This window comes from Prinia subflava, chromosome 4 (assembly GCF_021018805.1).
Source record: "Prinia subflava isolate CZ2003 ecotype Zambia chromosome 4, Cam_Psub_1.2, whole genome shotgun sequence".
NCBI classification, from domain to species: domain Eukaryota; kingdom Metazoa; phylum Chordata; class Aves; order Passeriformes; family Cisticolidae; genus Prinia; species Prinia subflava.
In genome coordinates, this window is record NC_086250.1 from 44540082 (window position 1) to 44565811 (window position 25730).

The window sequence follows — 25730 nt, forward strand, 5'->3', positions numbered from 1 at the left end:
CCTGACACCCTGTATGCAGTTCTGTTGTGTTACATTTCAGAGCATGCCCTGGGTTCAGGGGTGCAAATGGCACAGGGAGGTTAGAAGGTCAGCAGGGAGTCTGGGGTAATTGCAAAGAGGGAGTGTATAATTAGGGAACTTTGGGATCCATCAAAGGCAGAAGGTCATTTGGAGTGATGGTCTGGGTGCCTAGCTGAACATCTGATCACATACAGGCATATTTCTTGCATCTTTGGAGTAATGTTTGAGATTTCGTGCTTTATTTCACTTTATTTTCTTAAGTTCCATCTTTTTTACTTTTACTACTTTAGTCAGTTGTGGCTTCCTACAAACATAGGGAACGGGATCTGCCAAGGATGTCCCTGGGCACATGTATACTAAAGAGACCCTTCAAATGTTATGCAGACAGCAAAATCAAAGAGATAAAACCCCAAATAATTAAAAATCATTTAACTTTTGAGAACATGTGACTTAGGAGTTTAATGACAAATGCAAGTTAATACCAGTGAATGAAGTGTCTTATAAATTATGATAGTTCACCTATTTTAATTAGAATGCACCTTCAATTCCCATCTAAAGAAAGGAGCTTTTTTTGGTTGGGTTTATTTTTTTTTTCATCATTTTGAATGAATGCTATAGAAACTGTTTAGTCTTTTGAGAAACCTAGGGGATTTTTTCAGGGGTTAGGAGGGTGTTGGCTGAAGCTGAGGTTAGTTAAAGTCAGTTTTTCTGAGCTGGAGGAATGCTTAAGTGCCAAAGGTGTTTTATGTGAGAGGTGTTTACTGTGAGAGAGGAAAAGGTAAGAAAGAAGGAAAAAATACATTCTTTTGTGTATGGTCTCTTGTGTGTAGAGCAATTTCACATGCTCACTGACTGGCAGAAGTTAGGAGTAGAAAAATATACGTGAATCTCTTCTTGTATGGATTTGCCAGCTGTCAGCTTCCTGCAGTGCGGGAAGCCAGGACCACTTTGTTGTAATGTAGCTTTGGAGTTTCTTCCTCAGCTGCTCAGGGAAGCCCTTTGGTAGTGCTCCCTTACTCCCTTACCTCAGACACTCTGTCTGGAGAATGGCAGGAGTATGAACCTAAGTGTGGATCTTTGCAATCCTCCGTACAGGAGGTTGTGTTTATTTTTTATTAATACGGGTCAGTGAATCACCTTTCTGAGGGGTTTTGAAAACAGCTCTCTCTGCTGCTATGAATGAGTAGTGGCTCCTTTTAAGAAAAAGTAAACAGTCCTGGAATTTGTCTTTAAAAACTGTAATTTTTAACTGTTTGGTTAAGAAAACCAACAATCCAAAGCCCAAAAACTTGCTAGAAGCTACAGCTAGCATAGCGAGCATCTAGTTTCTTGTGAAGTTCTGGAGCAGGTAACAAACTCCCTGGTTTTGTGCTCCTTAGTACTAACAATGAGTGAAAGTACATTGTTTCTTCCAAGAAACTTTAACACTTGTAACTGAAAAATATGCTCACCTTGACGTAATTTAATGGTTTAACTTCTAAGCTGTCACTTCAAAAAAGTTACTTTCTAAATCTGGAAGGCAGGATAGTTTCAGTGTTTGGGTTACATGTAAAATGCTAGGAGCATCCATAAGGCACATACTGGATTTCAGTTTTTTATCTTAGTGTACCAATTCCATCATAAGCAAGGAAAACAATCCCATTAAAATGTCAACTCAAGGCAATTGATTCTTGCTTGAGCAAAGTCTTACTGCTACTGGCTGGGTGATGTGAAGACTTCCACTTAATAGTTCTGGTTTTTAGTGTTATACATGTATGCAAGTGTAATGGGTTAGCACTGGCCAGATGTTAATGCACCCATGAATATATATTTTTTCCTTAACAACTACTGTGGGATGTGATCAGGAACAGAGCAGAGCAGGCTTAAATCTTGAAAACAAAAAAACCCCAAAACTTTATTACATTACATAAAAACAGAGACAGAAAACTCTTAAACACACACAGAGACAGAAATAAAAACTTCTCAGAACATTTCTTCTCTTCTCCCAGTTTCCACCCCCCCACACATTACTCTTCACAGACTAAACCTTTGGGTTTTAAATCAAACAATCACCACTCAAAAAAAACCCCAATCTTCAATTCAGCAAGGGAGAGAGGAGTCTCTCTCGCACCACAGACTGTTCCTCAGAAAACACGGGTCTACCCCTTATGTGTTTCCATGTCACCCGTGGCACCGCCCGGAGAAGTCTGCCAGGGTGACACTCTCTTTTTCCTATGTCCAGTCCTCTCACCGCTGTCCATAGTCTAAAGCTGCATACAGGGCTCTTTTAAGGATACTTGCATGCCGAGCTCTCCCCTTTTTACCCAGGGGCCGGGGTTCTAGGAGCAGGTCTGCCCTGAGGGCAGAGGGCGCCACCTCACCCTCCCCCTCTCTTCTCTGCTCGCTCCGCTCTTCAAGTGCCAGTCACTGTAGCAAAAGCAGGGGCAGCTGTATCCACCCAAAATGCAGTTTATGTTCAAAAGAGACTTAAGTTCAGTCCATGCCTAACATTATGCAAGAAAAGTCCAGCTCAAAAGCCACTCTTCTTCAATCTCTGCCCATCTGGGTTTTTTTCATCTCCTTTTATCATCTCAGTCCTAGGCTGCTTCCCTCTCTCTTCGGAAACCACCAGTCATGAGAATCAATGTCTAAGAAAAGTTTCTTTCTGCCAAGCAAGGGTTAACAGCTTCTATCTCCCAGCAGGCTGCAGGCTCAGGCACTCCCAGGCTCGGCAACTCCCACGTGGCTCGGCACCTTCTCCCGGAGTTTGGGGGGGGAAGAGGGGGTGAGCACACACAGAAGGCACTTCCACAGTTTTCCACCCCTCCATCCTGGACGGGGCAGCTCAGTTCTAGTCTTGTCCACTCTCTTCTCCCCCCGGGGCCCCAGCTTACTTTAGTTCCACCGCGTGGTTGTCCTGAGCCCGGCCACGTGGCTCCCCTCCCCCACTCAGCCTAAAGTTGAGCAGAGGAGAGGAGATGTTTCCACTGCTGAAACCAGAATCCAAAAGAGGCCGAACCCACCTGGAGTCCTGCTTTTAAATCTTTGTGTCCTCAGAGGTGTGTCCAAACCTCTGAGTGACCAATCCAGGTGCCAGCAGAAAAGCTGATCACTGATTGGCCTGCCCACATCCCCCTGGAAAAAATTCACCTCCCCCCGCAACCACGACAGCAAGCTGTCTCTGGCTCTGGATCTGCAAAACAGAAAGAGTCAGTGCTTTCATTATACCTTGCACTGTCTCTGATTAGCACAGAGTGGTTTCAAGTAAAAGGTTTTACTTTGCAAGTTTAAGATAAAATATTATTTCTCTTTGGCTTGTTATGAAATGGTAGGACAATTTAAGTCCCCCTTACAGCTGTTAAAAACTTCTCCAGCATGTTTTCCTCAGGCTCTTTGCATCTCATCTTTTCCTGGAAATATTTCCACAGATGCTATACCTTCACACATGGACCAGCACAGATCAGCAAATACAGGTGGTAATTGCAGTTCTAAACTGAGAAGATACATGGAGTTGCGGATTGTGCCGCTGCAGGTCTGTCACAGAAAATGTTTTAGCAAAAGCAGTAGGACCTGAGTATGTGTCTACCTGTTCACCAGCAAAATTCTGCAGGAACTGTCCTTTCAGCAGACATGTGATGTGCCTGTGTAATATTTTATGTCAAGGGTGCTCAGTCATGTCTGCCCTTCTGCCTTCTGCCCTTGTCCTGTGTCTAGTGGCCTTTCCGTGGTGGCTACTTGGGCACATTCTTTGCCCATATATTTGCCAAATAAATTGTTTTGATGGCTGCAGCTTGTTGTCAGCTGCTGCTTTTATTGTTTGGATCTGTGTGACACAGGTGAATTTGCTGGTATGCTCTGGGCAGCCAAAGGAACTTCGATTTACTTTTATCTGTGTATATATATATATATATACACACACATGTGTTCATTAAACTTCAAGGAAGTACACAGAAATTTGTGTGTCAGGAGAGGGCAGAGTGGATAATACATGGCCCTTTGCTGTCACTAAGCTAAATTTCTGGTATGCAAATAAGTGTATGTTTGGAGGGGGGCGTGTTGTGTGTGTGTGTTTTCTTTTTTTGTCTGAACTTAATGCTTCCAGTCCCAGGTGGGAGTCAACAGTTAGCTGTCATGGATCTCAGGAAACTTTGTACTCTTGGGGAATAGATAGGCTTCCCACATGAGATAGTGTATCTGCAAGAGTCTCAGTTCTCATTCGGTTTCAGACATATCCTCATGTAGAAAATGGCAAGATTAAGGTAGCAAAGCCAGACACTGAGAACAGTTAATACCTTCTGGGAATGCACATATTGACAGAAGTACTCAAGGCAGCTTACTGTGTAGCTGACTAAGGTGAAAATCTAGCCATAGCTTGTGTGTTCTTGAGAGATAACTGCCTGTGATGGTGCTTATGAGGTCAAAAGGACTGTATGGAGTTATTCATCTTCCAGTGAGACAAAAAGGTGATTCTGCATTTACTTAAAAACATCAAAACTAGGAAGTTCTCTTTAAACAAAGATAAATTGTAAATGTAAATTTGCTTGACATTTTCTGAGACAGCCAAGATGATATGATGTAGTTTTCTCCAAGATAAAGTGTATGGATCCCCTAGGTCTGTGTTCTGTCAGAATAGTTTAGGTGTTAAAACCAAATCCCCTAAAATGCAAAAATAAAAGCCAACAACCTGCTCCCTCCCAAAGTAACTCCCAAACAAACAAGAAAAGCCCTTCGTGTATATATATATTTTGTTTTGCTAATTTTAACAGGTGTTGCAAGATAACCGCTTTTCTGTAATGGAATCTCCATGTATATGTTTATTTAAAAAAAGTTGTTATGCATATTTTTAGTTGACTCGTCTAGCTTGTTCACTGTGAATTGTGTATAAAGATAAAAATAAATAAATGACCCCTCCCTCTTTGTTCCACCCCAATTAATCTTGTTAATTTCCATGAACTTCTGCTCTTTCCAGGTGGTTTTGAGGGTTTTTTTAACATTCTCACAAATTGTCTGCTATTTATCCCCTCTGTTTTTGCTACTAATTTTATTTAGAAACTCCTGAAATACAATTTTCATCAGTCTTCAGCAGGACTTTCTTGCCTTGAATAGCTTCACAAAGGAATCCCCAGGGTACCTGGTACCTATACTTCCTACAAGAATGATCTTTCCGCTATATGTTCCTTGTTCCTGAGTGAAATTAGCTTGGCAGTAAGGACACTGGATCCAGTGCTATGGTTATTGGTAAAAATAACCAGTGCTCTAAACATAAAACCAGGTAAAATCTCTTTAAGTATCTACATGGAACTGAAATTTCAACCTTGAACTAAGAAATTTTATCTAACCAATGCTTAGGTGTCTTTGCAGATCAGGACACTTCCAACCATAGGTGAACACCCCATCAATACTTTTCATGGTGTGATTCTGGTCAGCTCATGCAACCTTAACAGCACAGAATTTGTAAGGTGTAGTTAGATGCCTATAACAAACATTTAGCATTTTATTCTCTGAGAACTTCAGAAGTAATGTTGCTTTCAATCACTTCTAAAAACATATTCCATGAGAAAACATTTGTTGCTAGATATTTCTTCCCTGCTGCTTAGCTTGTGTTATTGTTTATAATTTTATTACTATTATTTCTGTTATATTAGCTCTGATCCTAATACATTAGCCTGAACTACTATCTCTTATTGTGTTTCTAGTTGAATTATCTTCTAGTAGAAATACTTTTCCAGATGTTGGCAGTGTACTATGATCACTCTAATACTTTTCTCTTCAATTATGCAATGCTTCTGAGGTCTTTCATAATAAAGTATTTTAACAGTGAAGCAGGAAGAAAAAGGGGGATGGATTCTTTCTGATTCAAGAGCTTTGAATAAACAAATGGGAGGTATAGTAGAGGGGAAGAGAATAATATAAAAGGAAGGGATTTAAATTTACTTTGTCTGTTAAAGTGCTCTTGCAGGTTTTTAAGTGAGTTAAGAAGCCATACTTTAAGGGCAGAAGTACTTGAGCACAGGAGTGGAGCTTACCTGGGAGGCAGTCTGCCAGTTTAGAGTCAAGTTTTCCAGAGCTTCAGTTGTTCTTTTAGAGTTTTTATGAAACTGTTCCAATTCTGCTGTTGGACATATTAAGATTAATTCCTCATTTCTGGAAATGCTGTATGTCCCTTATGTTTTCCATGTGTTCTGCAAACTTTACAGACAGAGATGTAATTGTGTATGAGGATGGTACATTCTTTAAACATAATTTTGCAATATTTACTTCTATAACTCTTGCAATAGAGTTAAGACTATACAGTTTTAAGCCACTTTCTACCACTAAGTGATACCAGATATTGAGTAGCTGTGTTGATCCCCTGAACCTTGATTGAGATCATCCATAATATTTTAAATCCAAAAAATAAGTTATCATTCTCATGTGGGCTTTGTCATAAATTTTCTCGAATCTATGCATATGCATAATTCTGAGTAGCACCCCTTCTTTGGACCACTTATTTATGATGTGCAAGAGACCGTTTTCAATTTTGCACTCTGCTGAAGAGATCTTTTAAATGTACTTTTATCTCTGTTATCTGAAGAACAGAAATAGAATGTTTCAGGCAGAAACATTTCTTGTTAGATGATTTGAGAAGCATCTGTAGATGATAAATAAATCCAGTTCATTTCTTATTTAATTTCCTGCAAATGCTTGGGCTCCTCTTTTAGCAGCCTGCCTCTGTACATGTAAGTGACTTTGTTTCATTTTACCAAAAGTATTCTTTGTTTGGATCTCACAGCTCTTTTCCTTGTGTGCCCAAGGAGCAGCAATAGCTCCGTTTGTATCAGCAAAATCGGTCACCACGTGAAGTATCACTTTCCTGACTGGGGTACTGTAAACAGGCAGTGTAACTGGTGGCTGAATTTCTGTAGATGCACGTGTTAGAAAAATGAGGAGCTAACCATGTGTTGTAATAGCGGATTTAAAGGACTGGAATGTGTCACTACAGGTTCCATACCTCCTTTGGCTCTTAATGACAAATATCAAATGCCTTTCTTAAGACAGAGCACTGTTTGCATCTCTTAAATTTTACTCTTTCTTACATACAACATAATGAATTCTTTTCAATTGAGATGTGCAAAAATTTTCATAGACCACTGGTAGGAGGCCTTCCTAACTACTCAGTGGTAGTAATTGCTTCTTTACCCATACATTGTTGAAGAGGAGAGAATTCACTGTAGAAAGAATGAAAGCTTTTTCCATTAGAGATTTTTGCTCAGCTATTTCTTCCAAATCTAAACAGGTCATTGATCCCAGGATACTGTGAGAATCAGTGGGTTAAGAGTGCGCAAAAGGAAGCTTGACAGCTTGATTCCATTTTTCTAAAAGGATTGTCCCAAGTATCTGTAAAGGTGGACTCTCCAGTCTCAAGGACATGACTGTACCATCTTGTGTTAGTCTTTTGGTTTAATAAAAAAAGCAAAGAATAATTCTGAGGCCATGGATCATAGTAGAGGATTCTGCCCTTCCAGCTGCCTGTCCTAACTTTTTGACCTGTAAATTTGTGGTCTGTTACTGTGAAGTTTTGAAGTGAGGAGACTCAGTCAAAAACATACTGGGTTTGGGGGGTTTTTTAGAATAAAATCATAGAAAAAGAATATAACCTTGTCCTTGCAGTTAATCTTTTCCAGTGGAAGACTGATATTCTGGTAAGTTTAGTTTAGAATGTAGTACGAACTCTTTCCCTATTAGTTCTGGGGTATTGTTCTTATAATCTCATGTGTGTTGTAACTGGAACCATTCCTTTGTAAAATCTGAAGGTCTGTTTGATGGAAAAGCCCTTGAGGAAGCAAACCCAGATTATCTGCTCCACCTGTTTGAAAGGACAGGAGGGAAGTAACATATATGTGGGAAATAAAGCAGGAACAATAAAGTTCTTGCTTAAATCTAGAAGAACATGTTACAAATATGTATTATTTAGAAATATGGGTTTTGGTATATCAGGAGAAAAGAATTAATTAGCATGTTAGTGTTGAAAAATAGTATGGGACCAGATTTATGATGTTTTATTAACTGGGACTTTTATAATGTATGTAATAAAACATGAATCTTAACAAGAATTGATGCTTTGTTCCTGAGTGACAGCTCTTGTCTGTCCCTGTCATTTACCCCAAGAGGTTGTTCCTTAAGACTACCTGTGACAAGAGAAGCTGTGGCATGTCTGTTTTCCTGAAGCCCTTTCCAGGCTATTCTTGCTGGGCTCGATCTGCTGTCCTCTACAAATTACATGCCCTGGGAACACTGGATGTGAGAAGGCTAAACTGGATAAAAGATATAAAGGATCCAGCAAGAAGACTACTTGCGAAGAATTTAAATGAAACTGAGGGGGGAAAGTGCTTATGTGAGTTAGATGTAAACAGTCTTGAAATGAAAATACTATTTAGCTGTGTCTTTTTTCATTCTGTGACAAAGTTGGTACACAGGATTCATCCACAACGTGTTGACAATAGCTCTAATAATGTTATGTATCAGGCAAGATTGCAGAAGGGTTTCAGGCGTGTGTCAGACTAACAGACTCTTACAGATAGACTACTGATAACTGCTTAGAAGGATCCCAAATTCAAGGGGATTTTGTAATTCCAACACAAAACCCTGGAGACTGAAGTAGTCTGCAGCAGTTTTTAGGACTTAGTAGGTTGTTTGAAAAAGCCCTTTTCTTGCTTGTTCTCATTTATGTTGCTCTGCCACTGTCTCTATAACCTTGAGTCTCAAGGTTGACATGAACATTTAATCTTTTAAACCATGTTATGTAGATTATTGCTATTGTCTTTACTGGTCGATCTTATGCCTCACTGGCAAAAAATTTATCAGGATGCAGTGTACCTACTCACTTGATATGTTTAATTGGCTGAAACAAGGCAGTTGCTAAAAAGTTTGAAAGTAAATTGATGAAGTTCTTGCATGTTTTTTCCTCCTTAGAGTCTCCTGAGGCGGAGTACTTAAGCCATAGGAAATTATGTATTCAGTTAGAAGTGCTGTGAGAAAGAGGAGAGTCTGCTTTAGGATTTCATAATTGAAAGGATTATGGAACAGGGGCTGGGGGAAAGGAGCTTAATTTTTGTTCTTTGTGTATGTGCCAGTGCTTTTGTTAGTAATCAAGTTACTGTGGTTCCCATTACATAGTTACCCATGTGTGTCTCTGGTGCTGGGGACGGGGGGTGTGTTAGGGGAATCAAGGAGAAAAACACTTTAATTGTGTCAACTTTGAATTTCTGGTGTTCCAGCCAAAAATCTTCCAAAAGAATATCATGTTAACACTATTTCTAATCTATGGGGAAAATGCAATTTTAGAAGAAGACTATTATATAAATTATGTTAAGGACAGAAGGCAACAAATCAGTCCAGAATTTGGACAGCAAATTCTGAAGTTCTTGATGCCCTCTGCTGTCCTTTGCATAGTTCCCAACTGGTCCTGCTTGGTTATACCTAGTTTCTCTTTATTTTTTGTGATTTCCTTTGTTTCATAACTCTTATAGTAATTATCTTTGATATATTGTTAATATGCAAGGTAGTCAGAGGTATTCTGGTGGGGCAAATCCCTGAAACCAAACTTCTCTTGCTTTACCTTCCAGATTTCACTGGAGTTTCCCCAATCTCACATGCATGTGTATGATCATTAACTTCCAAATATTACCATAAATAGCTTTTATTTCAATGATAATTATTTTTATGTCAGAATTTCAGTATTTTATATCAGTATTTACTTCTCTTACTTTCAGATGGGCACCTTCAAGGCACATGATGGTGAATACATTTTAGAACCTCTGATGAAAGTGGATGGAGGTGAACATGAAGATGAACATAACAAACCACATCTTATATACAGGCATGATGAACTTAAAAAAGGGTATCAGAAATCCCATAAACCTTGTGAAGTTTCAGGTATAGTCATCCTTTAAATTTCATTGAATTTCATTTCGTTTTAAATGTCAGATGTTCTAAAGGGGAAAAAAAAAGCAAGACTTTATTTCATAAATAATTTTTCTGCACAGTGTGCCATTAGAACCTACACATTTCTTTTACATATGTTGTCAGCTGTTCCTCTTGTTTTGTGACAGTGGCAAATTCAAAAGTAGGACAGTACTTAGTTAGGAGATATCTGAGTAGATTGTGTACTTCTTTTAGAGCCTGATTCTACATAATGAATATTTAAAAAACTATCAAAGAGGTCACTTAAGGTTTTTGATGTGTACTTGCTTATGAAGTTAAACTCCATATTTATTTAAATATATTAAATATTTTTAAATATTTAAATATAATGTTATGTAAAGGAGTCTTTGAATTCAGGAGTTGGACCTAATTTGTTTTTATTGGTTCTGCTGGTGCCAAAAGTTTGCGTGTAAAAATGTGTTTTGTTTAAGTAAATTGTGTACTTTTTTGTACTGATTAAGCTGTAGTGCTTATCTCCTACCAGCCTTCCTGTTTGTATTATACTGTATACTAGGAACTTTGTCATATTGCTGTCTCTTAACTAATTTGTAACAAATAATCCATTTATGGTAGAACTATATAAAAATATACAAGACATCTCATTTGATGTTCCTATTACTTCTCAGTTTGTTTCTTTTTTTTTTTTTTTTTTTTAGTTCTTGTACAGTTTTGCTTGGAAAAAAGATCATAAATATAAGTTTTCTATTTTGAGCAGCCTTTTGCCTTTTTACTGTTTAGCAACTGCATTCAACAGTAAATAATTTTTTTACTTTACAGAGAAAGAGTTGAAGAAGAGCACTTTATTACATCCAACCTTCAGCAGTTTAAATGAAAAGAGCAGAGTTTTACAGAAGTCTATCAGTTTAGAGCATGCTTTAAATAACCTCTCTATAGAGGATGGTGGCAATCCACATTCCAGGAAAAAACGTTTTCTTTCCTATCCAAGATATGTAGAAGTGATGGTCACAGCTGACACCAAAATGGTTCGTCACCATGGGCAGAATTTACAGCACTATGTTCTAACATTAATGTCAATAGTAAGTAAGTTCTTAAGTATGAGGAGTTTTAATTATTTCTGTTCTGTTATTTTCTTTTCTGCAACTTTCCTGTCTTCTGGTTTGATCAAATTCTGTTGAATAAAAAGAGATTACATAAACATTAATAAACAGGTTGGGTCAAAATGTAAGATAATGGATCTTTTCAGTTTAATGCAGTGTAGGGTGTGTAGATGAAATGATGGGACCCATTTCCTGATTTTCTGTTGCTTAGAAGAATTCTTAAGCTAAGGGAGTGAAAAATACAGATTAATTACAGCAGACATGTTAAAATGGCATTGCGAAAATAAAAAAAAATCTTGGTTATAGTAATCCTAGTTTTTCAATTTCTCGAGAAATTTTCTCAAGATTAATATGGGTCAGACTTTGAATTGGTGTCATTTATTTGTGATCTTTATGTGGTAAATTCTTTCTTGAACCAAGTCACTACTTGTATTGATTCAGAATATAGTACACTAAGCTCTAAAATAAAAAGTTTTACCATGACATCAGTTGAACCATCCGTTAGGAAAAGGCATGCTAACGTATTCTGCATTGTAATTATTTCTAGATTTCTGTCCTTACATCTATTCAAGAAGCTTAATTTATATGAAACTGCATCTAGCTTGGTGGCTAGCAAATTAAAACACCTATCACATAAGTATCTATAGAGACATCTGCTTTTTAGATGGGTATTAACTTGACCAGTTACAGACATCTACTTTTGGATGAACAGAATAGTACTCTAGTTTTCATCGTGATTAATTAATGTGCTTCACAGAAGTCCCCCATGCCATTTAAGAAGTTGTAGGACATCTGACGTGACCTCAGCTGCTGCTTCACCCAGCTGTGCAAGTCTCCTGTAAATCATGTGCTGTATCTGCCAGCTGTGCATTTGGATAACCTACAGTGTGTGAAGGGACACTGGGTAACAGCTGAGCTGAATTCTGCTCACTCTGATATGCACATCTCCAGCTGATGACAGCAGAGGGGCTGCCATCTATTACACAGATGATATAGATACCCAAATTTATAACATGGAGTTTCCTTTAATTAGTTTATTTAAAAAATAATGTTTTAATGGAGATTAGCAGATGTTATTTTAAGTCTTCTGAATTTTTCTACTTTTAGTGGTGTGAAGGTATGAAAGTTCATGTATTACCTAAAAAAATTCATACCAAAAATTGTTTTTTCTCTTATAGTGCAGACTCAGTTTGAAATTCCTTTTGAAACAATTGTTTTCTAAGATGCTATTCTGTTACAATTACTTCCTTTATTAAAGAGTTGTACTAAGAAAAAAAGTGAAGTGGTAAAGACATCACTTTAAAATAGAAAATAGAGGCTGTTTTTTACAGAACTTTACAATAAGATGAAGTGGAATATTTATTATATCTTTTTCATGAGGTCTTGTTGTGATTATAGGTAATATAATTCCTGATTTTTTTTTAAGAAGAAAACATTATTCCTGACTCTGTAGTTGTTGTACGTTCAAGTACTACTTCTTGCAGTGCAATATTTGTCTTTTTACTTACACCACTGGACTTTTGGGTTAATAAAATAAGTATTGTATAATTACTTTTAAAGAGAACCTATATATGAACTGTTTTTAAGATCTAGGATTTAACGTATGCTGTATGAGTGAAAGAATGCCAGTTCTTTTCTGAAAAACTTGTCATTTCTTTCCTGTGCTTTTCTGTGCTGCAAAACTACGGTTTTACACTTATTGCTGGTTTTGGGTAATAGCATTCAATAAGCCACTAAATCTTTAATGTGAGTTTAATATCTCTGAATACCTCTATAGGTGGTAAGATCTATTGCTTGCATCTGTTGGCAGCTCTATTCTACGTATATATATATATGCAAAAGGTAATCTTGAAACAAAAATTTTGTTAAGATGTTATTTCTAGTAATGTTGAGCTTTTATAAATGCAGATGTAAAAATATAAATTCAGATCTAATTTTAAAAGAATTTCTTTTAAACGAAGTTTAGTTAATCCCATTCCCTCTCCCTTCCCCTGCCTCCATTTCCCCCACAGAATACATAGCCCAGCTCATATCCCTTCTCCTTGAAGCATTTCAGCAATGGCTTGGAATCACAGAACAATTGGAAGTCATCTGATCCAACCCTCTCCTGACATATGTATGATTTGTATAACAAATAATGTGTATGAATATACAGCCTTCAGTCACTTCTTCTCCATAACAGTTATTTTTCAGTAAACTAGTAAAAAAATGTGAAGGATAGGAGAACAAATGACTACCATTCTTTGTTATGTAATCTGTATTAGAGTTTATCAGTATGCTGGTGGGTCATTTCTTGCCCCACAGCCTCTTAGGGTTTGAAACAGAACCATTTTTAGTCTTATTTGATTACCTGTAAAGGAAAGAAATGAAACTTTTAAAGTTTATTCTTTCTGTCATTATACAGATAGCTTTGATTATTAAATTTTACTGGTACTTTTGTCTGGTCAAGCAACTTCTGTTATGGAAAATTGTCAGGTTGCTGGACTTTTAAGTGAATCAAGCATTATACTTTACTCTTGTAATAATTCTGAAACTTTTAAGGTTATTCAGTTCTGGCTTGGATTTTAAAGAAACCTAAAAATTTAAAGCATATAAATCGCATTAAATTTTAATGAAACATAGACATCTAGCTCCCAGAAGAACCTTTGAAATCCTGGCCCATTTTTCTTTTATTTTCTTTGGGGCTTTTTTTAGCATCAACAAAGCCACCAAAGTAAACTTACTGCTGTTTTATGAGTGGAAAATAAGAACTGAAATATACTGCAAAATATTTTTTGGGTTTTAAGTGTCTTGTCACTCATCCAATTCAACCTGAAAAGGTTTAGCTCTCAGCATGCATGTAATCCCGTTCAACTGGAACTGCAATGCATTTTCTCATTTCTTTAAAACTGCATAAATGTTGGCAATATGAGTATTTACATTATTTACATTATATCTTGGAAATACTCATTCTGAATGAAATATGTACTTCAAGATAGGAGTACCTTTGCCATAGATTTTATGAAAAACTGTATTGTATTTCAACACAGAGTGGCATTATTTAATGTGAAACAATAAATAAAACAGTAAGGATACTGTAATTGCTTAACTTGCAATCACAACTAACAATCAAGTTTCTTCCTGTTTCTCCAAGCTTTGTATCAGCAGAGCAGGCAGTAGGTACTGTCTTAATAGATTTAGTAACTGGAGGATGTTATCCTAGACTATGTTCAGAAAGTTCAAAGCTCCAAACATGAAAGCTTGATCTTAGCAACTGGATAATTCATTAAGATGCTGGAGTTTACTATAAAATTCAAAACCACCTGAAATTTGGTTCCATGAAACATTTTGAGGTACTGTCCTCATTTTCTGAATCAAGAACCTGATTACTGACATCCTTTTAAATACTGTACTGCTTATGTAGTTTGTTTGGTAGTAAAAAACTGCTTGGTCTGTTCTTAGTCTGCTTGCAACAAAAGCTTTGTAATCTTGCCTTTCTGAAAAGAAATCATGACATGTAAAACCACCTGTGGTAGGGCCGTGATGGCCAGTGCAGATTGTGAACTTGGCTGACTGCCTAGTCATGTGAGTGCTAAAGTGGGGCATGGGAGGGGGGCAGCCAGGCGTTCAAGGAGGGGGTTGAGGCATCATCAGTTTGGATCATTTAACTTGCAGTGAGACTATGAAACCATAAAGTGGTGTTGGATCGTGATAAAACAGTACTATCTATAATACGGTGTTAAAAGCTAGTGCTTTTGATCACTATCACTATAATACAGTGTTAAAAGCTAGTGCTTTTGATTTTCATTAAGACAAAACTTTAGTAAAGTTTTATGGCTACCATCTTTTACTTATGTATGAAATAGAAGGTAGTGAGAAGTAGTCTGTCGTAACAGCAGAAGGTTTTTCTAGTTAGTCTTGTTTAGACTTTTTTTTTTTCCATTGTCATCATCAGCATTGACCATGAAGTAGTTTCTATATGGAAAGACTGTGTGTACTAATGTGCCCAGTTTTAAAACCAGACAGATTATTTCATCTTCATATATATGGGGTGAATTTAAAGACTGTTTTAATACTTTCTTTGCAGTTCATACTATACAATAGTTAACAGTTCATCTTTCCAGAACACACTGGGAAAACATAGATGCATCCTGGCCTTTAAGAATATTTGGCATTACTGATTTTGCCTATAGTCACCATCTAAAAATAGACAATAGACCTAAATAGTTTGTAGGTTAATAATTTAGTTTGTATGGCTACATCTGAAAGGCAATGAATGTTGTTACAGTCAAAATTTAGAGATGAATATATTATTCCTTGTTTCTGGTCCTTAGAACCTGAGTAGTTTATTTTGCCCCTTTCTCATTCAGATAAGTGTATTAGTATTAAAGCTACAGAAATGTTCAGTGCTTTTTATCTCTCATCTAGTAAAATATATAAGGCCAGGACAAGGCATATTTTTCTTGGTAAGCCAAGAATATACCTTGTTAAATTTCTTCTGTGTATACGAAACCCCATGATCTTGTGCATTTGGCGTGGTTAAAATGAAAGTGGGTATTTGTTTATGCACCAGTGAATATACATAGCTGGAAACAATTATTTTCAAAGTATCATTCATATGAAATCTCTGAGCTAGCCTTCTTACTTATCTTGACATATGGGTATCTGTAGGGGTATAAAAGCCTACTACTTTAATTGTGACTGGTCTTGTATTGCAACTCCAGAGTGCCTGTATATTAAATATCATAATGTTACCTCTCTCTATCTTGAGGTCCACCAACTAATACAGAGTTGTGCCCAGGTGGCCAAGAAGGCCAATGGCACCTGGCCTGTATCAGGAATGGTGTGGCCAGCAGGGCCAGGGCAGTGATTGTCCCCCTGTACTCAGCATTGGTGAAACCACACCTTGAGTGCTGTGTCCAGTTCTGGGCCCCTCACTACAAGGCAGTGAGGTGCTGGAGCATGGCCAGAGAAAGGCAACAAGGCTAATGAAAGGTCTGGAGCACAAGTCATATGAGGAGTGGCTGAGGGAGCTGGGGATGTTTAATCTGGGAAAAAGGAGGCTTGAGGGAATCTTACCACTCTGTACAACTACCTATCAGGAGACTGTAGTGAGCTGGGGGTCAACTTTGTCTCCCAAGTAGCAAGTGAAGGACCAGAGAAAATGGTTTCAAGCTGCACCAGGAAGGTTTAGAAAAAATTGTCATGGATAGGGTTGTGAAGCATTGTAGCAGGCTGCCCTGGGATGCAGACGAGCCACCATCCCTGGAGGTAAGTAAAAGATGTGCAGATGTGGTGCTTAGGGATAGGGTTTCATAATGGACTTGGCAGTGTTTGGTTGAACTCAATGGCTTTCAGGGTCTTTTCCTACCCAAGTGATTCTATTTTGCAGTATGTAGGTAGGCACATACTTGCCTGTCTTTACACTTCACTGCTGTTAATAGTATTTACCACTACTTTTGTCTCGGTGGTGGTTGTTGTTGGTTAGATACTCAATTATTAGACTTGTCTCCATGACTTTCTCTTCAGTAGTAATCATATAAGAAGTATTCCTAAGGTGAAGTCTTGGTACTGTTCAATTAAGACAAAAGCCTCTCTTTAAACTGCTTGGGACCCATCTCATATAATAAGAATAGGAACAAGGGAAATAAGGAGACATGTTGCCAAGCAACACTCATGTGTTTCTCTGAGTAGCTTCTAACAGCTAGAGAAGCCTTTCTATGGCTGTGTCTTGTGAAATGATCTTTTAGTGTAGTTTCTTTTAGATTCTGAAAGGAAGGATGCATTGACATTGTGCTGTACGTGATGGCGTTTGATATAATCTGATTATAACTGGTATGTATTTTCACTGAATAGTTGTACGTGGTGATGATCATAACTGTCACCATCTTCTGAGTTATTGCAATAGTAAAGGGATATCTTTACACCCATCTCAGTTACAAGTTAGAGGCAAGACAGAATATAGACATTCCTCATAGGGTGTCCCCAGATGGCAACTAAGCCTCACGCTTGCTTACACCCCAACACCAGGATCAGGGAGAGAATTGGAAGGATAAAAGCTAGAAACTCGTGGGTTGAGATGAAGACAATTTAATAGGGAAAGCAAAGAATTAATTCACTGCTTCCCATTGGCAGACAGGTGCTCAACTATCTCAAGGAGATCAGGGCCCCATCACATGTGATGGTTACTGGGGAAGACAAACTCCATCACTCCAAACGTCCTCCCTTCCTCCTCCTTCCCTGCACTGTATGCACTGAGCGTGTGTCCCACGGTCTGGAATCTCCCTGTGGCCAGGCTGGGTCACCTGTCCTGGCTGTGTCTGCTCCCAGCCCCCCAGGCACCCCCAGTGTCCTCCCCAGTGTGGCAGCAGGAGAAGCAGGAGAGGCCTTGGCTCTGTGTAAGCCCTGCTCAGCAATAACAAAAACATCTCTGTGTTATCACCCCTGTGGTTTTGTGGACAAATCTAAAACATAGCCCCATACCAGCTACTATGAGGACAATTAGTTCTACCCTAGCCAAAACCAACACAGGAGGCAACTCAGTCTTTAAAAGGGATGTATTCTTTCCTCCACTAAAGCACTACACTAGGTGACATGAGCAACCTCTTGTTAACTCAGAGGATAGTAGACTGAACAGTACTTGGGTGAGGGAGCAGTAGATGACCTAAAACTTACAGGGGAAAAAATGGTAAGTCTGAGGCATAGGTATACTTGTGCAAATTTGCATGAGACATCTTTGCTGCCATTGGGTCCAATTGTGGAAGCCAGTTTTGTACAGAAATATGCATGCAACAGAATAGGAGTAGCACCAACAGAAATAACACAGTTCTTTCTCTTTTGCTGAAGCAGTAACTGCTCATATATCTCATGATTTCAGACAAGTTTTGGGCCTTAAGAAATACATGTTTTGGGTCTTAAGAAATATATGATGGAATTGGTATGACACTGGAAAAGGTGAAGGAGAAATCTCCCAGATCCTGGATATCTTACATGTTTTCAGCACTGCAGTGATACATAAGAGATTTTGGAGCCTGCAAACTACATACAAGTGATGAAGTGATACCGTGTTTCTTTCAGGGGATGTGAATGTATTGTCTTGGTACTATGGTTGTGAGTAACAGACATGAGCAAAGAAAGAGGTCTTGTGATACAATGTTTAGGGGGGAAAAATAAGAAGGAAGAAAAGAGCTTAACAAGATATATCTAATTGGATTTGGATATATCATTTACTTACATTCCAGCCTCCAGGTGTACTTGTTTATGAGCATCTTTTCTAAATAGGGCATTTTGCCACTATTCACAGTCAGACTTTCATGGACAGTTGCAACAAGGTTGTCAAGAGAAACTAAACTTTGTGACCAAGTTTCTTTCAGTCAATTGGCAGCCACAGCTGTCTGACTTAATCTTTCAAAATTCCATGAAAATAAAAGCTGTGATCCATCCACTAAAGTGTACCTGGTTTCATTTATTTTTTTCCCCATTCTTTGTTGCCTCTGGTGTGGAGGCTGGTTTTGAGAGTTTGATAAATCTCTTGAAACTCATTTCATTTTATCTTGGCTATTACCTCCTACTTCTCTGAAGCCTGTATTTAGATCACTGTAAAGCAAGTAGATCTGGAAATTGTAAAGAATTGGTGCAGTCTATTAAATTCCTATCCCCTTTCATCATCCTTTTTCATGAATGCTTCCAATAAGAAATGATTGAGAGGCGTATCCTTGGAATACAGGAGCAGGGAGTACTTACCTCTTAATTTTTTTTCACTAAAAATAAGAATCTTATATTCCAGAGTTTTGATAGTTCTCAGCATCATTATATCATTTCAAGTCTCAGTGGATCATTTTAGTCTGCCTAGTTCCTCAGGTAAATCTTCAAGTTTGATTTGTGGTTATCAGTTTTCAGGACTTTTCTCTTCACATGTGTTCTGCCATGCTGAGAATGTATACAGAACTCTACTGGTTAAGGATATCTTGTTATCAGCATACAATCTTGCTCTTTCATATTTTGAAAGCAGTGGTAATAACAAAATGTTTGGAGGTCGTGAAAGTGCTCATGAGGCAAAGGATCCATAGTTTGACTCAAACATAGGGTTAATGAGAACAGTGTTATTTTACATTTAGCATGAACTTGCTCTCATAATGGTTCAGGTTTTGGCAGGAACTGCTGACTTCTGGCAATCTACATGACATGATTTCAGTCCTCAGCTATTCTCCGGAGAGATAACCAGTATCTAATTCAGATGGTGCATAGATACAGTGTTGAAAGCCCTGCAACAGGTTCTCTTCAGGAATGCAATATTTTTTCTCTCATATATTTACTCAGTCTAATGCATCTCCTCTGAGGTATGAGTTTTGTGTTTTGAATATACACTTTTGTTCAAATATTTTAAATGGACATTGGGTCAACAGGCAGGAAGGAGGACTCTTGACTGTGTTTTGTGTTGGTTTCTTTGCCTCCTCTATGTTTCCAGATTTTGTTAGTAGGGTAGCCTTGACAGAAAGCACTTGCACAACAGTAAAAGATTTTTTTTCAAGGAACTATTAGTGTGTATGAGGGAACATCCATCAGCGACGGTATAAGTACTACTACAACCATGAACAAGAACTGCTAAGTTTTAGTTATAAGAAGGCTCCAGCCTCAACTTTTTGCCTGGATCATTGTAATCACCCAGGAGCAGAAATTATCTCTACTACAGCAGAGGAGGCTTTTGGGAAACTTCAGGCTAATTTTACGCTGAAGGTTGAAAGTTTAGGCACTCAGGCATTATTTGGTTTCAGCTGAACCTAGTTAACTCTCCCATTCAGTTCTCAATCCCTTTGCCTATTCTACCTGATTATATAGTGTCGGAGTCCATGTTTCCATGGATCCTCCACAGAGAGTGAAAAGTACAGAGATAGAATTAAAACCTTTAGAAAAATTAGAATATATAAAAGCTTTAGATACATAAAGTAGAAATCTAACCCTTAGCCTTAAGTCTTACATGCCCTAAGTCCTAGTTCAGTGTAGAAGGACACAGCTTCAGGCTTAGTGATAGAGTACAGACATAACAAAAATAGAGTAGGGTACTGTTTATAATTTTTAGTATGAGTTTTATGTACAACAAGGTAGAACCTTATGCTAGTAAGATAGAGTTTTACGTTAATAGATATGCTTTGTGCGTAGGTTTTGACGCTGATTTTCGTAGTTTTACGAACTTTAGAATTGTACCTAGGTTGGTTAGGGTGTAGATAAAAAATATGAATATGCATTTTGCAATTTGGGATAAAAAGCCTCTGTGTCAGTCAGTCAGGGGGACGGATTGGAGGAATTGGTTGAGCAATCAATCTGATCAATCGATCCAACCTCCACCTCCTGCAGCCTGAGGAAGGAGCCTTGCCAGGGAGCTGGATGGGATTCTAAAGGTAGCCTGGGATCTGGGCCCTGGGGTCCCGTCCCTTCCTCCTGCAAGGGTTTGGGACCCCAGGGATCCCTCCTTGCCCCTGCAATCCAGTCCCTTCCCTTTTCCCCTGCAGCACTTGCTACCGGAGCGCTGGTTGGGACAGCCGGGGACTCAGCGTGGGGAGGGACCCCGGGGCCCCACTGCCCTCGCGATCCCCCGGACGGGGAGCTCTGTGCGGTTCGGGATTTCCCGTTGCGTCCGCGTCCCTGTGGCTGAGGACTCTGTGTGGGTTCGGAATTTCGGGGTCCCTTTTGTTGCCATGATCCCTGCGGCTGAGATCCCTGTCTGAAAATTGTGATTGATTCCTCTCTGTTAGTGTGATCCCAGCGATTGAAAATGTTGACAGTAATAAGAGGTTGCTTTACCCTGAGGCTGTAAATGATATGCTTTGCCTATAGTTTTATTAGAGCTTTGTTTGTTAGGAATTCTGTGCTTTGTTCGCTGTTTCATTAGAGTTGTGTGTGTTAAGATTTCTATGCTTTGGTTATTGTCTTGTTTAGACTTTGGTTGCCTGGGTTTATAATTGATTGTAGAATAAGGCCGCTCTCAGAACTCTTATGCCTTCAGATATGTGCTTTTGTATAAATAAATTACTCTATTTAGATACTAAAATGCTGTAAGACCTTTTAGAGACGTTATACCTGTACCCGACCTAGGCAATATAGCCTTAGAGTATATTGGTTTTTGTTAATTGTGTCACTCCCTCAGATGAGCTGTATGCTCTTTACTTGACAGCCAGGGAAATGCATCTGGTTCCTGACTTTCAGAGCTTTCTGTTCCAAAACCAGACATTAAGTAGACTGATTTACAAGTTAATTAAGAGATGTTTCTGGCTAATCTAGTGGCATTCTGTGATGGAGTAACTGCATCGGGGGCAAGGAAAGAGCTCTGCCTGGTCATCTGTAAAGCCTTGGATACAGCCCCCAACTAGAATTTGGCCAGTAAATTGGAAAGATATGGATTTAATGCATGGACTGTTAGATGGATAAGGAATTGACTGGATGGCCAGTCTGAAGAGTTATCATCAATGTCTTAATGTCCAAACAGAAACCAGTAATGAGTGGTGTCCCTCAAGGGTTCATATTGGAACCTTTTAAATACACTTTTTAATATCTTCATCAATGACACTGACAGTGTAATTGTGTGCACCCTCAGCAAGCTTTCAGATGACACCAAGTTCAGTGATTCAGTTGAGTTGCCTGAGAGAAGGGATGCCATCCAGAGTGATCTTGAGAGGCTTGAGGAGTGGGCCTGTGTGAATCTCACGAAGGTCTACAGGGGCAAGTGCAACAACCATGTCCAGTGAAAGAAGTCTGTGTTAATGCTATACACATGTAATCTGCTTGTATAGGTTTATGCTGTAACAAATTCTCTGTTGTAAGTGCCTCTTATATCAGCTTAAATTGTATTAGAATCAACCCTTGGAACAAGAATCTTCCAATCCTTGGAATAAGCCAAAGACCCTCACAGATCTCATTTCACATTCCTCTCTGACATGATTTTGGAATGCCATGTGAACCCATATTCTCTTTCTTCTTTGCCGAAGAGAAACAAAACTTGAAAGAGCTGCACTGGAATTAATCTGCCTTAGCCTCATACATCTGAGAATTAGACATCTTGTCTCCTTCCATAGTAAAGGGATGAAGAAGTGAAATAGCTAGTCTTCCTGTCTTGTATGAAAATGCATGTTTAAATACATATCTGTAGGTAGTCATGTCTACAGAACACTTCATCCCTTCTCCTTCTCAACTGACCATTGATGGAATTTGCTCCCTGTTAGTTACATGAGTTAGATGGATATGGTAATTGTGTTATTGTAAGACAGCAGTTCCTACAGGAATGTGCCTTGACTGTGGGGAGGATAAATATCCAGAAATATCCTTTCTAAGTTTATCAAAGTGGAACTCAAAGTATAAGAACACACTATGAGCTTGATGGTGGTAATTTTGATATTAGAAAAATAATAGTTTATTCCTCTCAAGTTCTGCCTAAATTGTGCTTGAGCATTTCAGATATCTTTTGTAAAGGCTTCTGAGTTTGTCCATGCCCAGTGGATTCAGCAGTTCAGTGAGTATTTGAGAGATGTTCCTTATTCCCACCTAAGAATAGTTAGATATTTGCTGGTTAGTAACTGAGAAAAGAGTCCACTTGGAAAGAAGCAAAAAATAGCTGTACTGCTCTGAAATATGTTCTCCACATGGGTTCTGAAGCTCTGGCTCCTCCCTACTCTTACTGAATCCTCTACTTCCAGCTTGTTTGTCAACAAAGAAATGAGGGACAGTGCTGCACATTGTGTTCTCTCCAATTTAGAGAAAGGTGGGGCATGAGTTGGGAGCCAGTGCTCTGTCAGTTCTAAGTTTTAGCAGTATTACTTGACCTCAGGTAAATAGAATTTATATACTACAAGGCTGTGGTTTCACAAGCAATTTGAGCCAGTTTAAGTGGCTCAAAAGTCTTCTGAAATCAGTCTGTTCTTCTTCCCCTTTCCCTCTGCCAGCACTTGTGTTGGAGACTGCACTAGAAATGAGAGCATATTGACCAGTATAATGTGATTTAAAAACCCCAATTTTACAGCTGGATGAGTTCCTTGATCACTTTTGTAGCCTTGCAGCCTTAGCACAACCTTGAAAGGAGTAAAGGCAGTACTTCTGTGTTTGGTGGCAACTCTTGTTTACATAAGGCTGTCATTTGACTACTGCTTTAAGCTGGAGTTCACATGGATGAGATATCAGAATCTGTTACTTGTAATGTATAAACTTTTTTACTACTTTTATGAAAAATAACTTTCAAAGTAGTTCACTTTGTTGTATGCAATTGACTCATGATTTTTACTATCTTTCTGCAAGAGTACGTATAAAAATGCCTGTTGGGTATATAAATACAAATTTTATGACTGTGGAAAGATGCCTTTGTATGTCGTATATTTTCAATACAGTTTTACAACTCAGTCCAGCTTCAATTAAAAGCAAGGTAAAAACTTACTTTTCAAAGTTGCTTTTTAAAATGCTCTAATATTTCAGGTATTGATTCTACAAATCCTCCATATAAAGCAGCTTATGCCTCGTAGTCACAGTAACATTACTTTTTTCCTTTTGTTGATATCAATAAACTGTATAATAAGCGTACTTTTTACATTAGCATTTCAATATGGTATGTCTTTTTGGAAATGAATATAGATTTGAAGATATTTGGATATTAAAAACTGAGAAACTCTTTTTTTTGTCATCATGTCCTTGGGTAGAAGGTACAGTTGGATGCTTGAGATACCTGTTTTTCTGTGGTAATTTTTTTGTTTCATTAAAAGAGATAGGTTAACAGATGAGTTTAATACTCTAATTTTCTTTTCTCTTTAGGTTGCAGCAATCTATAAAGACTCAACTATTGGAAATCTTATAAATATAGTTATTGTCAAATTAATTGTAATTCACAATGAACAGGTAAGAAAAAGAAATATTTAAAAGATTTCATTCTTATATAAGAAACAAAATGCATGAACTTGCACTGTAATGGCAAAATCTAATTTTTTTAGTTTAAATATGAAATATTTTCTTAAACTATGTAGTTTTGTTTTAAAATAGGAAACAGTATGTCAAATGCAAGGTTAATTCCAGGGCCTGTATTTAATGCCTCTATTTTCCTGTCTCTGTATCCGGTTGACCTATACTGACATAAATCAGATAGTATATGGAAGCTTATGTCAGAACTACCTGAAGTGTGGTCATGCTCATGGAAAGATGGCAGGAAAATGGTAGTTTATATAGAGGTTTTTGATGGAAGGCTTTCAGCCCTAACATCTGTAATACTTTAAGATTGTAAGGAAGTACTTGCTTTTCAAATATACGAATTTCATATTTATTTATCATAAATGTCTTGTCACTATATTTTTCTAATATTTAACACATGGTAAATGCTCACATACATTGTTTCGAATAATGGGTTCTTGTGACTGAGGACTTATAGCTAAATGCAGATCTGACCCCTGACCCTTCAAACAAACCTGCTCAGGGAATTCTTATGTGGAGCCCTGCTGACTTCCTTTCCGTGCACAAGTCATTACTTTGCAGATTAGCAGCACAAATGACAATGCAGTAAGTGCAATTGCATGAATATTAAAGCCCTTATTTTATGTTTTTGGCCATTTCTTGCTAGGAAGGACCAGCTATCACTTTTAATGCAGCTACTACTCTTCGTAATTTTTGCTTATGGCAGCAAGCACAAAACACTTTGGATGATACTCACCCTTCTCATCACGATACTGCTGTTCTCATCACTAGGTACAGTATCCAAAATAGCCACAATTACTCAGCTAGGTGAGACAAAAGCCTCAGTTTTGTTTTTGCAATATACTCTTTTAACCATTCCACTGATATTGTTCATGGATAAGTGAATAACACTACCTTGCCCTTCTAGATTATCAATATGTGAGCAATTATTCTGACATTGCCATGTTGGTAGATAAACATCTGATGATCCTTCCATTAAAAATGATAGAAATTAATTAGAACTGAAAGTGTTTCAAGGAAATTAAGTCTTCAGCTATAGTACTTACATGTGATAGGGGAGGAGTGTTGTGTGTAATACTGTCAGCTGAAGGATGCAGTGAAAGACAGCTCCTGACAGCCCTGATGTAATCAGAAGTAGCAAAAGCTTTAAATGGAAAACATGTAAATATTACTATGTTTTCTTCCTGTACATCAGCCACCTCAGTGAGGATTCTGATGTTCATTCATTGGAATAGTCTCTTTTTCACTTTTTTTTTTCACTAATTTCCCCCCAGTGTTCAAGTTTCAAGTATACTGCAATCCTCATGTTTTTCAGCACCATTTCATACTTGATCTACCTTCTGCCTTGTAGAGAAAGAATGTAATAAGTTTTTATTCTTTGCATGCTAGATAAAAAGCAGTACTGTGGGCTTAGTCTGGTGAATTTAGATTACTTCTTTCACTAGAATACAATGGCCTGTAACATTAAAAATTGAGAATCACATTTGCAATTGTTGTAACTAGTGTAGGAACAGCAACAGTGAAATAACTTTTAAAATATTCTTTTATATGCTGTAATGATTTGAAATAAATCTTTTCTTTCAAGGGAAGATATCTGCAGAGCTAGAGAGAAGTGTGATACTCTTGGTGAGTTACTCTTTTTTCATCAATGTGATTTTATATATGAGAGTATCAGTGTGAGGAGAAAAAAATCTGTTAACAATAAGTCAGAAAATAGATACAAAATTCAAGCCACACAGACAAAAATAATGGTTTCACATTTCTTATTGTTGTTCTCTCCTGGCATGTGCT

At 38.0% G+C, this 25730-nt stretch overlaps 1 protein-coding gene across 1 annotated transcript in view; it reads left to right on the top strand.

The window, feature by feature from the left end:
• ADAMTS20 (ADAM metallopeptidase with thrombospondin type 1 motif 20) overlaps window positions 1–25730 on the top strand; it is an 88325-nt gene that overhangs the window by 3879 nt on the left and 58716 nt on the right. Inside the window, exons 3-7 of the mRNA XM_063396616.1 lie at window positions 9753–9915; window positions 10741–11000; window positions 23790–23873; window positions 24586–24710; window positions 25525–25565. Coding sequence (XP_063252686.1) covers window positions 9753–9915; window positions 10741–11000; window positions 23790–23873; window positions 24586–24710; window positions 25525–25565 — 673 coding nt within the window. The remainder of the gene's footprint in view (window positions 1–9752; window positions 9916–10740; window positions 11001–23789; window positions 23874–24585; window positions 24711–25524; window positions 25566–25730) is intronic.